The 17,522-nt window shown below is 40.1% G+C and overlaps 1 protein-coding gene across 6 annotated transcripts in view; it reads left to right on the forward strand.

Moving 5' to 3' along the window:
• Positions 1-17,522, forward strand: part of FHIP1A (FHF complex subunit HOOK interacting protein 1A) — a 363,684-nt gene that overhangs the window by 324,580 nt on the left and 21,582 nt on the right. For all 6 annotated transcript variants that reach the window (XM_074274292.1, XM_074274294.1, XM_074274295.1 and 3 more), the window contains 3 exons: positions 71-150; positions 9,961-10,151; positions 14,150-15,244. In XM_074274292.1, the coding sequence (XP_074130393.1) occupies positions 71-150; positions 9,961-10,151; positions 14,150-15,244 (1,366 nt within the window). The remainder of the gene's footprint in view (positions 1-70; positions 151-9,960; positions 10,152-14,149; positions 15,245-17,522) is intronic.

Genomic DNA, 17,522 nt, shown 5'->3' on the forward strand with positions numbered 1-17,522 from the left:
GTAGGTTTCTGGGAAGGCAGAGCTGTCATTGAAGGATCAAGAATTAAATGTGGGTTTTATTGCTTTCCAGCTGTGTGTGGTATCCCTGGCGCTGTTCAGAACCCTCATTGGCTTACACTGCGAAGATGTGATGTTGCAGCTGGTTCTAAGGTAAGAAAGATCCCAGCGTTTTTCTTTTTTTCTTCTCTGCCTACATTTTGGTAACTTATTTTGTTTTGTCCCTGTTAGGTAAGTTACATAGGGCCTTTGCTGGGCCAGGGATGAAAAAACAAAAAGAACCCAAGGAAAAATTCCTTTATTTTTTCCATGTTGTTTCCCAAAGTTAATTTCAGAGTTACCCTATTTAATTTAGAGAAGGCCATTTGGAGATAGGACAGGAGCTCAAATCCCAGATCTGCCATTTTATTATTTCTGGGTCCTTGCACAACTAACATACTTTATTTCACCTGTCCTCAGTTCGTATATTTGGAAAATGAGGACTAAGTGATCCTTGAGGTCCCTTCCAATTCCAGCGATGTTTTTGCAGTACATTCAGAAGAAAATCTCCTGGCTTGAAATAGATGAATATTTAAAAGTTATATGTTTTCATCATTTTTCTTATCTTTCCCCCCAGATCCACGCCTTCTCTCTGATTCATAGTCACCACTACTTTGGTTCAGCCCCTTATTACTTATCTTCTGTAATGTCACAGTAGCTTCCTAATTGGTCCCCATCCCTCACACCTCATTCCTCTTCAATCTGTACACCATTTAGTTATCAAAATGATTTTCCTAGATTACAAGGTGGCCGTATTTTTTCTGCTGGGGCAAGGGTTCTTAAACTGAGGTCAAAGGACATTAAAAAATGTGTTTTTGATAACTGTATTCTGTTAAAATTGGTTTCCTTTGTAATCCTATGTATTTTGTTTTATGCATTGAAAAACATTATCCTGTAAAGCGACCCTTAGGTTTTATTGGCCTGCCTAAGGGGTCCAAGGCACAAAAAACGAGCCAAAAAGCTTGCCCTAGTGTCTTGTGCACCCTTCTCTGTTTGGCATTGAAAGCCTCCAACTCACCTTCATACACTTTGTGGTCCAGTTCAACTGCTCTCCTTGTTCACATGTTGTACAACATCTTCTTTCCCTGGCTCTTTGTCCCAGCTTTTTCCCATGCCTGGAGGCATTCCCTTCTTAGAAGTCCTTATTTCCTTCAAATTTCTGCTTTATTTAAAATTTTAATTTTTTAAAGACTTAAATACCAAATAAAATGCATATAACAAATTTAATTCCATTTAGTTTTAAAAACTTCTGCTTATCTGTGTTTTCTTCTGGCCTGAATTCTGTTCTTTTCTGTGCATTTAAAAATACTACTTCAATGGCCCATTTTTCTTTATTTATTATTTCTCTTTCCCTTTTATTCTTGCTTCCCACCCATCTGTCCTTCTCCCCTCTCTGTCTCTGTCTCTGTCTCTCTCCTGCCCTCTTTTCCTTCTTTCCTCTCTCCCTCCCCTCCTGTGTAACTGTCCGTCTCCCTTCCAACTTCCTTCCCTCCCTCTCCCCTCTCTGTCCCTCTCCTTCCCTCCCTCCTCCCTCTCCTCTCTCTTTCCTCCCTCCTTATCCCCTCTTTATCCCTCATCCCTCTCTGTCCTTCTCTCTCTCCCTCCCTCCTTTCCTCCCTCCCTCTCACCTCAACAAGGCTTGGAGTAAATTAAAAAAGAATTTGAAGAAAAACCAAGGTTCTTTTCCTGATTTGGGTACAGTTTGGATTTATTTATGTGTTGAAAGCATATACTATCTGTCATTTTTGAGTACCCCTCCCAGAGATACAGAAATTATAGAATCGCAGATTCAAAGATTGAAGAGAACTTTGGGATCATTAGCTTTCACCTCTTCATTTTACAAATAAAAAACTGAGACCCAGTGAAATTCAATAGCCTCACAGCTAATAATTTCCAGAGGTGAGATTTGAATGCAGGCCAATTTAATTTTTAAGTTCAGCATTTGTTTCACTACAAATCAGTTGCTTTAAAGATACTAGAATAAATACATCAAATTCCCTGAAGGTATGACAGGAGTTCTCAAGAAGCAGTGGGAGCTTTTTATTTCACTGACACAAAGTCAGACTTAGTACATGTTGCCTGAGACTGGAAGTGATGGCTCCCGGGCTCTGGAGTGAACTTGGTGACCACAATAAATGAGGGTCTCCATTTGCTTGCTAGGGGAGGACGAACACCAGAGTTTACACCTGGCTCATTAGAACTGTGCACATTGTCGCTTCTGCTTGAGGTCAGAGGCAGAAGGATAAATATGATGTGGTAGTGGAGTGTGTCACACACAAAATGTGTTTCACAGCCAAAAGTGGAGTGGTTCCTTTGGTTTGGAAAAGAAGGGAGAAGGAAGGGAGGGAGGGAGGAAAAGAAGGAGGGAGAGAGCCAGAGAGAGGGAAGGGGGGGGAGGAAGGAAAGGGGGAGGGAGGGAGGGAGAAAGGAAGGGAAGGAAGGGAGGGAGAGAATAAGGAAGGAATGAAGGAAGAAAGGAGGAAGGAAGGAAAGAGGAGGGAGGAATAAGGAGGAAAGGAAGGGAAAGAGAGAAATAGGAAGGAAGGGAGAAAGGAGGAAAGGAAAAGAGAGAGAGAGAGAGGAAGGAAGGAAGCACTAGAAGAAGGAAGGGAAAGAAAGAGGGAAGAAAGGGAGGGAAGGGAAGAGAAGGGAAAAAAGGAGAGAAAATAAAGGAAAGATGGATGCAAGAAACAAGAAAGGAGGAAAGGGAAGGGAAAGAAAGAAAGCAAACTGGATTTTGACACAGAAGACCTGACTTCAAATCCTCACTCATGTCTTTGCTATTTTTTCACCATGGGCCAAATCACTTTGGTTTGTGGTGAGAGCTTGTTGAGAGAATTACCTGTGGGAGAACTCCATTTGCCTAAATATGGGTTGATGCTGTCTAGTATGGGGATACATAACAGGCAGTTTCTAGCTACATTTCACAGATTGCAAGTGGTATTAACTTCATAATAGTGCTCGTATTCACTGTACTAGCACGTTTGAAAGTTGTCTAGGGAGAAGAAATAGAACAAAAGGGAGGTTTCTAGATGAATCTAAAAATATTAAAACGGCTCTCTTGAGAAATTGGTGTACTCCAAGGCAGCAGCTCAAAATAATCTTTTTTTCTCCCTCTGGTCATCTGAATTTCACCTTCCCCAAATATTCCCCCAATGTATGTAACACATATGCACACAGATATATATGTATATTTACTTATGGATAGGTTTAAATATAGACTATCTATACATACCTATATTTACTCTGTAGGAATATGTATACTATAAGTCAGATAATTGATGCAAAATCCAGACACCCCCCGGGGCCATTTGAGATTTCTTATTACACTTTATGAATTGATGACCTCATCTGAACCCAATGAAGTTCAAATCCCCTACATAACTCTTGAAACATAAAAAACAACCAAAAAACACCCAGAGGCTCTAATCTTCCACTAAAGATGCTTCATTATGTGGTAGAAGTGACACTTTGAACTCTCAAGGAAAACACTGTTCCTTTCTTTTCCCTAACTTTAAACAGAACCAGGGTCATTTTAACCTCTGTTGTGGGGCTGAGTTCCATCATCTCATTGATTTTTGCCTGCTGGAAGTCCCTGACATCTCATTTCTGCAAAGTAGCTTCTCTGTCTGCTTTGGGGTGTTTACTCGTTTTCTTGCCTTGGCGCATACGTGTGCACACACGTGTGTGTGTTGTAACATGGTCGGCGGGTGATTGCCTGAGTGATGGGTGCTGGAGATCCAGCTGAAGCTGGCGCATTATTTAATGTATGAGGGCCACAGGGTGGGAGGAAATGTGTGGGGCTGCCCAGGAAGAAGGGAGGAGGAGGGCTGCGGTAAGAAGATGCTAGCAGCGTGACCTTGAGTTATCCCATTGCTCTTGTCTAATCAGATTCTGCTCATCATAATCACTCACACTTAGATGGTGCTTTAAGAGTTATTCTTAATAACAACAGCTAATGTTGCTGCAGTGCTTGGGAAGCACTCATTTGACTCTGAAAAGAATAATAATTCCTGGCATTTATAAAGTGCTTGAAGGCTTACAAAATGCTTGAAATACATTATCTCATTTTGTCCTCACAACAGGTTTATTATTCTCATTTTGCAGATGAAGAAACTGAGCCTTAGAGGAATTAAGTAAATTATTTGTGGTCTCCTACCTGGTAAGGGTCAGAACTGAGGATTAGAACTCAGCTCTCCACTCCAAATTCAGTGCTCTTTCCCCTATACCATACTGTCTTGCCAATGCATTTTTTTTAAACAAAAACTCTGTGAAGCAAAGGATGCTATTATTCCCATTTTGCAGATGAAGAAACTGAGACTTAGAGATGACTTGCTTACAGTCACATGACTAGTACATGGCTAGTAATTATTAGCACTAAAATGTGAACCCAGGGGCTTCTGAATGCCATGTTCAGACAATATGAAATTAAATTCTATTACAAATAATAATAAATAAAAAAAGAATTCTATTACATTCTATTACATACCATACCAACAGACTATAGAGAGGCCCGTACATAGCTCAGTTCCTGGAACACAGGAGGTGCCTAATAAATGTTTATTGATTGATATATTCTAGATAATCCTAGATCTGAGTCCTGAAACTGTGTGACCATTGATGCAGGTCATTTGAACTTCTCAGTGCCTTTGTTTCCTCACCCAAAACAACAGCAACAGTTGCTCTATTCCAAACAGCCATGGTGAAAAAGTACTTCTGTTTTTCTTAAACTAAAGCAGTTAGGTGACGGCAGTGGATAGGGCGTTGGGCCAGGAATCAAGATCTGATTTCAGATGTGACCTCAGACACATGCTAGCTGTGTGATTCTGGTCAGATCGTTTAACTCTGTCTGCCTCAGTTTCCTCATCTGTAAAATGAGCCGGAGAAAGAGATGGCAAACCATTCCATTATCTTTGCCAAGAAAACCCCAAAATAGGGTCACAAATAGTCAGACGTGGCGAAAATGACTGATCAACAACAGCAAAATCTCTTAAACTGCAGTGAAAGTGTGAGAATCACTGTGGTTCTACTCAGAGAATTTTCCTAAATTTAGAGCTGACTCCAGTCTTATTTTACATTATGAATTTAATTTAATGAATGAATGATTCAGTGAGAGATTCCAATAACAAATGCTGGAAACAACCTGTATATACAAAAACCCCACAGAAGGACTGAATAAATCTTGCTGTGTTAGTGAAATGGAATATTATGGCCCCATAAAAAGTTCAAATATAAAGGATAAAAAGAAATACAGCAAGGCTCATATGAAGTGATCCAGAATGATGAAAGGAAAATTAGGACAACTCGGTTGCTGACTTCCACTCTATAAAAAATGACTAACAGAATCTTACAGATTCATAGACAGAAGAGAAATAGGGAGGAAACAGAGGGCAGGCAAGATTTATTGGATTTTTAAGGGTTTTTTTATATCCTTTTTTACTCTTCTTCCAAAATATAACTAGTTTAGATTCTGAGGTACTTCCTTGCACCTTAGATTGCCTAATAGGACAGAAAAAGAAAATAACAAATGGTAGAGGGGATATGGGGGAAAATGAGACATTGATGTGCTGATAATGGAACTGTGAAGTGATTCAATCATTTTGTAGACTAGGCCCAAATTGCTATAAAACCATGCATATGTTTTGACCTACCTACTCAATTTTTGTATTCCCAAAAATATACAAACAAAAAAGCAAAGGTCCTATGTATACAGACATAACAGCTCTTTTCTGTTGGCAAAGAACTAGAAATTGAGAGGATGCCCATCGATTGGGGCAATGGCTGAACAAACTGGTAGGTAACTATGATGGAACATAGAAATAATGAGCAGGATGCTCTCAGAAACATTTGGAAAGATTTCCATGAGCTAATGTAAAGCGAAATGTACTGTGTACAAAGTAACAGTAATATTGTAAGATGTAGCTATTCTCAGCAATACAATGATCCACAACTCTAAAGACCAATGGTGTCTGAATAGAGATTGAAGCATACTTTTTTTTTAAATTATTTTTTTTCTTCTATATTTTCTTTCACTAAATGACTATTATGGAAATGTTTTACGTGACTACACATGTATAACCTATATTGAATTGCTTGCCTTCTTGGTTAGGGGGTGTGGGGAGGGAAGAAGGTAGAGAATCTGGAACTCAGAATGTTAAAAAGAAGTTAAAACTTCTTCTTACATGTAACTGAGGAAAATAAAGTGCTAAATAAATTTTTAAAAATATAACTAGTTTGGAATTTGTGATTTTATAAATGACCATATTTCTTATTTTGTTACTTTTTTTGGTTGAAGCTGTTTTGAAATTTATAATAAAAAATCATTTTTAAGTAAAATAAAAAAAAATTCTACCTCCAGCTCTTTACCAATCCTTCTCTATCATCTTCTAGTTTTGTCAATGGTATTCGACTAATTTTGCTAATTTTTACTAATTGATGCAAGCAAGTCTGAGCATTTCTCCCAGAGAATTACAGCTCTTCCTCCAAACAGGCTTTCACATTTCTCTCTTTCAGACAACATCTTCCTTCCACTTCCATCGACTGTTCAGCACAAATTTCCGATTTCCACTAAGGCACGTTTTTGCAAGGTTGCAATTGTCACATAGCCCAGGAGCCTAAATGTAATTTCAAGCTACCCAGTGGTGATATTTGATGAATAGCTTTATCATGTTTGGTCTAGTGTTTCATTTTTCCTACCTCAGATGAAGAGGGAGAAATCTGTGTGTATCAACTTCAATGGTGAAAAATGTTCTGTTTGCTTTCAGCTTAAATGAAACTCAGTCATCAGGTTCATCTGGTCTAAGAAAACAGTGAATCATTTTATTTTTAAATCATTCATGAACAAAATAAGCCTACATTAAGGCCTTGACTGTGGCAAGTGTTTAATAGAGAACAGGAATAATAGAATGCCTTGGTTAGTTTGATGTATTCAACAGTTAGTAGCTGTGCGATTTGGGTATCTGTTTAACTTTTATGAACTTCAAATTCCTTATCTATAAAATGACCAAAATAATCCTCATACTGCTAACCTCACAAAATTGTTATGAAGCTCAAATGGGAATATAAATGGAGTCAGGAGGATGTTCAAAACCAGCCTGACAGTACCTGTGTGACTGTGGACAAGTCACTCTGACCTGTTTGCCTCAGTTTTCTCATCTGTAAAATGATCTGGAGAAGGAAATGGCAAACCCCTTCAGTGTCTCTGACAAGAAGACCTCAAATGGGCTCATGAAGAGTCGGGAATGACTGAAAAGGCTCAACAATAACAAATGTGTGTATATATATGTATATCTATATATGTGTGTGTATGTATGTATACATACACATATGTAAAGTTTTGCAAACTTTGAAGCATTATATAAATTTTCAGTTTTCAATATAATCTTATTCACAATTTAAGTTGATACAATAGATTCCTCTCCCCCCTTTGGGATAGGAAAGTGAAACACTTGACTGAACATGATAAATTTGATTATCGGCTATCACCAATGTGTAGCCGATCTCACCCTAATTGTTAGTAGCTTAATTTGATGGAGCTCAAATAGAAATCTTTTTCAAACTGGTTGCTATCCTGCTATTGTTCAGGTATGTTTAATGTTCTGCAGACTCTTTATGTGTGGATAAAAACAACTGCCTTCTGTAATTGAATAAAAAAAAAAAAAAAAGCATTGGCATTTGAGTTCATTTTCCGTAGGCTTGCTGAAAGCATTTTATTATTTTGTACTTTGTTTTTTTCTTCTTTTTTGATGGCATTCAAATGGAAAACAGTGTGGTCTAAAGCACTATCCTGCTATTATTCTTTTGTATTTAATGTTCTGTAGTGCACCAGGGCTTCTTAAACTTTTTCCACTCACAACCTCTTTTCACCTGAGAAATTTTTATGTGATTCCAGGGAAATAGGTATATAAAATAGGTATACAAATCAAACATTTGCTGATAATAAATCATAATTTTGCAGCCCTCACAGTCCATCATGAGACCTTAGATGGAGTCTCTCTTTAAGAAGCTGAGCTGTTGTCTGTGACATTGTTGTATAAAATACAAGCCTTTGTTATTGAGTTAAAGTATTAGCACATAAACTCTTCTCTGGACTCACAGGAAGCATCTTCTGCACAGTTCCAGTACCCAACAGGGTGAATTGGATGATATATGGATAGTATTTCATCCTATTTCCATATGAGGTTTTGATTTCTTTTTGCTAGGTCTTCATATATTTTGGTAGTTTTGAAATTATTGTCTCATTCTCATCATTTTTCATAAAAAAGTGAAATGACTTGAGATAGAAATGATCACAAGTTGCTCTCCTGCTGTTATTATATTAAATTTTCTTTGTACAGTTGCACAGATGGATACAGTTTTTATTGTGCCTAACACATTATCTGGAACATATTAAGTGCTTAATAAATGCTTATGAATAACAATAATCATAATAAAAATCTGTGATTAAGTGAAGTTTCTTAGGCTAGTAGTGCAACCTTTTTGGTTGTTTAAAATATACTAAATTATTTTGTCTTGAGGTAGAGAAAGGACGCTGGGGCCCATATAAAGTCAAGGTCTCCCTTTATAGTTGAGGAATCTGAAGTTCAGAGAGGGAAGTTCACATAGACAGTAAATAGCCGAGCTAGAATTCTCTCCCACATCTCCCTGCCTCTGTGCAGGACTTTCTGCCCAGCAGGATGTTGCCTTTTCACTTTCCTAACTTAGTAACTAGAGCATAATGAAAGAAATCAGAACTTTTTAAAACATTGAGGATCTTGCACTGCTGCAATGGTTTCATTTTGAAGTTGGTTCTGGGTATAAAGCTGTTGCTCCACTGTCTACATCTATCTTTCACGTAGGATGTAAATGGATCTCCAGATGTGACCTTGAAGCTTTTCCTTTATTAAAATGAAATCCTTAATAGAATTTTTTTTTGATTTAGTGAGAAGTTCCTTTTTCCTGGAAGTAGACTTGAGGATAAAATTATTCCAGTGACTTGAGAGATTTTAGTTAAATTAGACTTTTCTGAATTGCATTAAAGCTCAGAGTTTTATTTTTTATTTTTTCTTAAATTGGCTATCTGGGAAAATGTAAGACTTTGCATATGTATTTAATACTGAGAGCTTATAATTCTTTAGCTCTTAAGGTTTGTGAAGCATTTTCCTCATAACAACTCTATGATGTAGGAATAAAATATGTCTTCACATCCTTATTTTAGAGATGAGGAAATAGATTCAGGGAAAGAAAGGACTTGCCTGGGAGCACATAACTTTGTAATTGTGGGAGCTGGCATTTTCATTAAAAGCCCGGAAGTGGAAAGAGGACTAGTTTTGGTCTAGAATTCAAATCTTGGTTTTGTTACTCTTTGGTCTCAGTTTCTTTATCTGTCAAATAAAGAGAAGATGAACTAATAAATAATCTCTAAGGCTCCTTTCCTTTTAAAGTGTGATCATGAGCCAGCCAGCTTTTTATGCTGCTATAACTGTCTCCATATCAGAGCACCAAGAGTGGACACTTAGAACCCAGTACACTATCTAGTCCGTGTCCTTCCTTATAGGGAATGCCATTGCATTTACTATAATTTTTCCCATTAAGGAAGTCACTCTGCTAAGCAAGTTTATACCTGCAGCGTCCCCAGGTACGTGCTTTAGCTTGAAACACCCAGGTTTGGATTGTTACAGGTTTTGGAAATCCCCTAAAACTTCTCATGTGATGTGGAAACCCCCAGCAGCACTTCCAGTGGGATCTTGGACTTTATTTTGCTTTTTTTGCGAGCAGAAAACACGGAAGCTGATCTGAGACATGATGGAGCCCTCCCACCAGCATTGCCTGCCAACCCTAGGGATGGAGTGCCCATCAGCTGCTAGTATTAATGAAGCACTGGGCATTCATTTGGCTGAAAAGAACCATTACTTTGGATTAATGGACATATAATTATTCTTTCAGGTATCTAATCCCATGCAACCACATGATGATGAGTCAAAGGTGGGCAGTGAAAGAGAGAGATTGCTATTCTGTTTCTGCTGCTAAGCTGCTTGCTCTGACCCCCGTGTGCTGCTCCAGTGGGATCACCCTGACTCTTGGGAACCAGGAAAGGGACTACATCCTTTGGTCCAAGTTCATGCACAATGACTCAGGTGGGAATTTGCTTGGAAATGTCTTGAAACGAAGAGTATCCACACTCTTCTTTGTCTGTGGGATGTCTGTTGCTGGGTGCCCAAAGCATTATATCATAAATCCAAACAGATGAAGGCTGCTTCTTTACCTTATGAGTGTCTAATTTGGGGTTGCACTTCCTCTTCATGAATTATATACCCTTAGTAATTAGCACCGAATAAAAAGGCCTTCCCTTATGTATTACTTATACATCTTTATTTTAAGGAGGATTCCAAATGGTTCCTTTGGAATCAGAAATGGAAAGGCGTATTATTGCATTATGTCTCCAAAACCAAGTTTGTTTCTTCATGTAATATCCACATTTGAATTAGAGCACACTGAAACTCTTGATAGCCTGACTGCGTATGGCTTGACTCCTAATATGTAGTTATAAAGCTTTCAGTATATGAAAAGAAAGATGGCAGCTGCTGTGTTTGGTGCAGTGTGAATATAAGTGCTTAATATATACTGCATTTTCTATAAATACTTAATATAGAGCCATTCATTTTGACTGACCAAATTCATAATATACAGATTAAATATGTGACATCCTAGATCTGCTCAGGTGGGCAGAATAATGTATTTGTGCTTTGGTTGGGTGGTTTTAGGAATTGAAAGTGCAACTCTGTGAATTATATCTGTATCTATCTCTATATGCCCATATCCATATCTATGTTTTCTATATCTATATTTGTCGGTACCTATATCTTCTCTCTACGTAGTTAGCTTAACATTATTCCTTAGCCTGAATTTAGGCAATGCCTCTTCAATGTACACTTCCCTCCTCTCTCCCTTCCTCCCTCCCTTGCTCCCTCCTTCCCTTCCTTCTTTCGTTTCTTCCTCCTTCTTTCTTTCTTCCTTCCCTCTTTTCCTCCCTTCCTCTTTTCTCCTTTCCTCTCTTCATACCGTCCTCTCTCCCTCCTTCCCTTCCTTCTTCTCCCTCCTTTTCTTCCTTCCTTTTTTCTCTCCCTCCTTCCTTTTCTCCCATCCTTCTTTCCTTCCTCCCTTCCTTCCTTTTTTCTCTCCCTCCTTCCTTTTCTCCCATGCTTCTTTCCTTGCTCCCTTCCTTCCTCTCCTTCCTTTTCTTCCTTCCTTTTTTCTCTCCCTCCTTCCTTTTCTCCCATCCTTCTTTCCTTCCTCCCTTCCTTCCTCTCCTTCCTTTTCTTCCTTCCTTTTTTCTCTCTCTCCTTTTTCTTGCATCCTTCTTTCACTCCTCCCTCCTTTTCTTCCTTTCTTTGATACAAAGAATTTCAGCCTTTGACATTTACCACTTGTGTGACCTTGAGCCAGTCATTTCAGTTTCCTCATCTGTAGGGCTGGACTAGATCAGGACTTCTTAAACTTTTTCCATTTAAAATTCCTTTTTGCCTGAGAAATTTTAATGTGATTCTGGGTCATATAAGGTAGGTATAAAAATCAAACATCTACTGTTAATAAATCATAATTTCACAACTCCCACATTCAGTTACAGTGCCCTATATGGGATTGCAAACCACAGTTTAAGAAGCAAGTCAGGAAGACCTGAGTTCAAATCTGGCCTCAGACACTTAACACTTCCTAGCTGTGTGACCCTGGGCAAGTCACTTAACCCCAGTTAACTCAGCAAAAAAGAAGAAGAAGAAGAAGCTGGGGACTAGCTGACCTCTATGGTTTCTTAACAATTTTAAATCTTTGATCCCTATACATTTATTGTAATGTCATTCTCCATAGAACACCTTTAACTAGATCAGGGGTTCTTAACCTAGATCCCATAATTCCAGTGGAACCATGAAAAAAAATGTCTATTTTCATTAGTCTTTAATTGAAATTTAGCTTTTTCTTCAATTATTAAAAAAAAACACCCTATTCTGAGAAGGGGTCCATAGGGTTCACCAGACTGACAAAGGGGGGGGGGTCTGTTTTTACAAACAGACAGGTTAAGCGCCCCAAGATGGAATATTCTTTATAACTGGGTTCCCTTGCTTGAGAAAGTGATCATCGTGTTCAGCTTAAATGCATTTTTAGAAATTGCTCCATCCTCACTGGTTCTTGCATGTTTCCATGTGACAGCCGGCCCTGGGAGATTGATAGGATCATGGCATGTCATGCTAGAAGGGACGAAACCTTGGAGCTTATCTAGCCCGACCCGCTCCCTCTCTTTGGTGACTCAGTGTGGTAGTACATGAAGATAACTTGCTCTCGAATCGATTTTGCTGGGCAAAGCAGAGAGGATTTCATGTCCTTTGGTAGCTGCTAATTTTTCACATTTACCTTTCTATGCTACAAAAATGGAGCCTGTCTTTACCAAAAAAAAAAAAAAAAAGGAAAAAAAATACATCTTTTAGTTTCATTATTCAGCACTGATTCAGGTTGCTTTTGATGCTTAAAAACAGGATCTTTGAAGCCAGGAAATGGCCTTTTATTGCAGGAGCTAAATTTTTATTTTTTAAATTTTTCCCTCAAGACATTAATTTTATTAGTAAGCAAGTGGCAGGTTAGTGAATTTGCTATTATGATGATACATCTTAAATCTTTACATCTTACAGTATGTTGTATAGTTAACCATTCTGAGTCTGAAAAAAAAATTGTTATGGGATATGAGTCCCGAACACTAGCCACAAGGCATCATGATGGATTTCGTGTTGTTCAGGGAACTGGAAAGATGCACCTACCACCTTCAAACGTCGGGCTTTAAGGTCACAGGAGGATGTAGATACTAGGAGAAAAATAGCCTCAAGAGTCTGGAGTATTCTCTGGATTTTTTTTTTTCTTTTGCAAATTATTTCATCTTTGTGACACATTTTTTACCAACTAATAATCCAGCAATCTAGTGTATGAAGCAGTTATTGAAGGCTGAGTATATGCGAGGCATTATACTGGATGATGGAGACTATAATTACAGTAATAGCTACTATTTATACAGTGCTTGTAAGATTCACCAAGGACTCGCGTCTCTTCTCTCATCTTATTTCATCCTTTCAGTGATCCTGCAAGGGGCTACGATCAGCCCCATTTTAGTTGAGAATACTTAGGCTGAGAGGACTTAAATGACTTGTCTCGGGTTTTCCAGCTGGGAAGTGTCTGAATCTAAAGCTCATGTCTTGAACCTGGGTTTTCTTGCCTTTGTGTCCACTGTTCTGTCCAGCTGCTTATTTGACCCGACAGATAATTTCATTAATGTGAAGGAAACTCCCTCTCTAAGAGGGGCAGGATTTGAATTCAGGTCCCCACAACTCCAAGACTAACCTTCTCTTGATTATTCCACACTACCTCTCCCCTCTTCTTCTTAAAGAAACAATATTAATAGTAATAACACATCCTAGTTTCACTTTAAAGTTTACAAAATGCTCCTGAGCATTGAGGTAGTGTATGTCCTTTCCCCCATTTTTTCAGATGGATAATTTCATAAGAAGTTTATTCTTACAAAGGGGAAGTGGGGGCAGCCAGAGAGAGCACCAGCCCTGAAGTCAGGAGGACCTGAGTTCAAATCTGACCTCAGACATGTGTGACCCTGGGCAAGTCACTTAACCCCAATTGCCTCAGGGGGAAAAAAGAAAGAGAAAAGAAAGGGGAAGTGACTTTACACAGACACAGAGTAAGCATTTGCAGGCCTCCTGACTCCACATCCAGCCTGTGCTCTTGCTAAGACATGCCTCCAGTAAAACTCTAAGGAAATAGATATTTCTTATTCTGAGAGAGCATTTCATTTTTGCAGTGTAATTTTTTTTTCCATCTGATAACTATCCTACAAATGGCCACATCCAGGCCTGTTATCTCTTCTTAGCTCATATCCTGTGAGCAAAAACTTGTTCTTGTTGAGCCTTTTTTAAAAAAATGTTTTTAAATTAAAAAAAAAATTAAGTTTAAAAAATTTTTTAAATTTAAAAAAGTTTTCTTTTAATTTTCTTTAATTAAAAAAAATTTATATTTTTATAGGATATTTATATATTTTTTTACTGGCTCATATTCTATTTTGAACTGTGCTTGTCTTTCATTTCAGGTGCTGGCGAGCAGGCCCCTCCTGGGGAAGTGTCCCCATCGGCCTGCATCGTGGAGTATGGCAAGGCGCTGGACATAAGCTACCTTCAGTACCTTTGGGAGGCCCATCACAACATCAGCCACTGCATGAAGGACTGCCGGGTCTGGTCTGCTCTGTATGATGGAGAGTCCCCTGATCCTGAGACCTTTCTGTCCAGCCTGAAGGAGGAGAACAGTAAAAACGGGGCCCACCCCCTGCTGAAGGCCCAGCAGCCACCCCCCGGCCGTCCCCCTCCTCAGCTCACGCACAAGAAGGAGAGGAGCCAGTCCGAGTTGGAGTGGGATGACAGCTATGACACGGGAATGTCCGCCCAGGCCGGAGGAAGCCCCTCTCAGGACCCGGAGAGCCCGGCCCCTCCGGTCCCCATCGAGCCCCCCAAGCACATCCAGGAGCTGAAGAAGAACGCCATCATGCTGTTCAAAGGCTCCTACATCGAGGAATCGGACTTTCAGGATGACGTTATGGTTTACCGGCTCTGCGCTGAGAAAGACTCCCAGGATGGCCATAGGGCAGAGGGGCAGCCTCCAGAGTCCTCAGAGACCCCCCTGAACAACGGGCCCCTCGAGGAGCCCCAGCCACAGACGGATTCTGAGGAAGAACAAAATAGGATGGACTCGAGCGAGGAACCCGAGCAGGAATCCCACCAGGGCCCGTCCGCGGCGACCGCTCCGTCCATCTCCGAGTCAGCCCGTGGTGACCCACCAGAGGCAGACTGCAGTTCTGGCGTCATGGCGGCCAGCCCGGATGGGGACGATTTCATTACCCAGTATGAGAAAATCATCAAAGAACTGGACTCCGGCTCGGAGGGCTTGATGGAAGAAAATTTCCCAATTCCTGCTCCCTCGCCTCCTTTGCCAGAGGAGGACGGGGAGAAGAAGGAAGAAGAGGAAACAAGTGAGACAGAGGAAAGGCAGGAGGAAAAGGAAGAGGAAGATGACTTTGAGCATTTTGTAGCTGAGGCTCCTTCGATAGAAAGCTTGCCTTCCCCATTTGGGACAAAAGAGCAGACTCCCTTTCCCAGTCGGCCCGTGAGGACGCAAGGGGCCCCCTTTACAGGTGAAGGTTTCAGCAACTTTGCCGCGGCTTTTTTTCTGGGAATAATGATGCGTGAGGGGGTAGGAGCATAAGGAAAGACAGAGTAAGAGTGTGCTTCTATGAGTCAACACTAGGAGGAAGGTATCTTGTGGTATTATTTAGGGGAATTTCTTTCTTAGCACTAAAAGCTTTCTTTTAATTTCCTCACTGAAAAACATAAAACCAAATAAAAATTACATAGACAAACTTCCTTTTCTACAATAAAATTGTACATTTAAATAGTCTTATCTTTCACAATGGCAAATAAATTGAAGCAGCGGGATGTTTGATCTTTAAATGGAAGTAATGACAATGGCTGACATTAATATGGGATCAGAGCATTCTTGTCTAGAAGGGACTTTCCAATAGCTGGATTATGTTCCAAAAGACATTGGTTCTGGTTTAATAGCATTTCCTCAAGGCTGTTCCCGTGAAGTGCAAATTCGCAGGCAGGTCCCGCTCCACTGGAAAGGCTTCAAGTTCAGTGCTGTGGGAGGCAGACAAAGCAGGGCCCTGGCCTGAGGACCAGCTCAGCTCAGCAGCTTCCCTCTGAGAGGCCGGCCAGCCAGGCAGGGACTTCTCAGCTGGCCGCTCTCCAGGGTCCTCGGCTAAGCCTGAGCGGGGGGAGCGGCCCTGGTGGAGGCAGTGCCTGCGTCTGCACTCAGGGGTCCCTGAAACCTCGGAACATAGGGAGGGAGGGCCCAGCTTGTCGTCCCATTATCTAGAGTTGTGGGTCTGGGGTATTTGGACTTCGTTGTTATAGGAGGAAAATCCCTCCACCTATGGAGGCTAAAGGCTTTTCTACAGATTATATTCTGAGAGAATTGCTTAAATTGGTGAAAAGTCAGTCAACTTCCAGGGTCACACAGCTAGTGTGTGTCAGGGAGGGTCTTGGGCCCAAGCCTTCCTGGCTGAGGATAGCCTTCTACCACACACACTCACTCCTTTCTCTCTCTCCCTCTCCTCCCTCTTCTCCCTTTCTCTCTCTCTTTCCCTTCCTCTCCCCCTTTCCCTTTCTCCCTCTCCCTTCCCTTCCTTTCTTCCTCTCTTCTTTTTCTTCCTTCCTTCCCTCTCCCTCTTTTTCTCTCTCTCTTTCTTGCACCTGTTCTCTTTTTTCTCCCCCTTCCTTCCTCTTCCTTTTTTCTCTCCCTCTCCTCCCTCTCTCTCTTCCTCTCCTTCCCTCTTCTTCTCCCTTCAGAGACCCGTATATATCTACATACACACATAGAGATAGAGCTATCTTTTTATTTTCTGAAAATATATATGAAATTTATGTGTCTGTCCATTATGTTTTTTAAAATTTCCTCTTTTGACATCTTCCCCTGGAATTACATATGCTCATTATCTGCCTTCTCTCTCCATCTGCTGACTATGTACCAAAAGAATGAACGGATGCCATGAGTCTTCCTGCTTCTTAATGATTTCTTCTCTTTGCGCATCCCTGCTTACTCTGCCAACAGGTGGTGGTGGAGATTCTATGGAGGCAGCATTTTGGGGATCAGCAAACGTATCTCCAAATTCATTACTAAAAATAGACATCCATTAATACCTCTGTCAAAGACGGGGTTACATTCCAGTGATATCTTTGTCAGAAACTTCACATTTGGATGGAGTGAGAATACAGGAAATAAGATATATTCTGTGATGACTCTACTTGAATTTTAAGGTTACATACTAAAGAAAATACCATTAAATGCGACTTAAAACACAAAATCTGGGAATACTGAAATGGAGAACTGGGCTCAGGTTCCTGGGTAGCACAAGTTGGGAAGGGAGAGGTAGATTTCTTTTGAGGAAAAGCAGGTGATAGGGCCAGACTTCTCCTTCCCATGGCAGTACTTAAGGGTTAGGAGTTAGCAAAGTATAGAGGTGGTTTTTTGAGTCATAGACTCTCCATTTTGAGCCCTTTCAAATTAATCTAAAACAGGAGTTCATAACTCTTTTTATTGTCATGGTCCTCTTTGGCAGTGTGATGAAGCCTGTGGCTCCTCCTGCTCAGGATAATGCTTTTAAATGTATAAAATAAAATATATAGAATTATAAAGGGAACCAATTATATTCTAATAGTAATCAAAGAAATTTTTAAAAGTTCTAGGCTCCCTAGCAACCTTTGTTCTAAAAGAAGTAAATGAACTTAATCTTTGGAAACCAACAAAATAAACTTTGAATACATTTTAGGGGTATGTCTACCAAGTGCCCTGCTTCTACTTGCATATCTTCCTAAATGCTTACTAATTAATCCCTGAGATAACATTAATTA

The sequence above is a fragment of the Sminthopsis crassicaudata genome, chromosome 6, assembly GCF_048593235.1.
Source record: "Sminthopsis crassicaudata isolate SCR6 chromosome 6, ASM4859323v1, whole genome shotgun sequence".
In the NCBI taxonomy this organism is placed as follows: domain Eukaryota; kingdom Metazoa; phylum Chordata; class Mammalia; order Dasyuromorphia; family Dasyuridae; genus Sminthopsis; species Sminthopsis crassicaudata.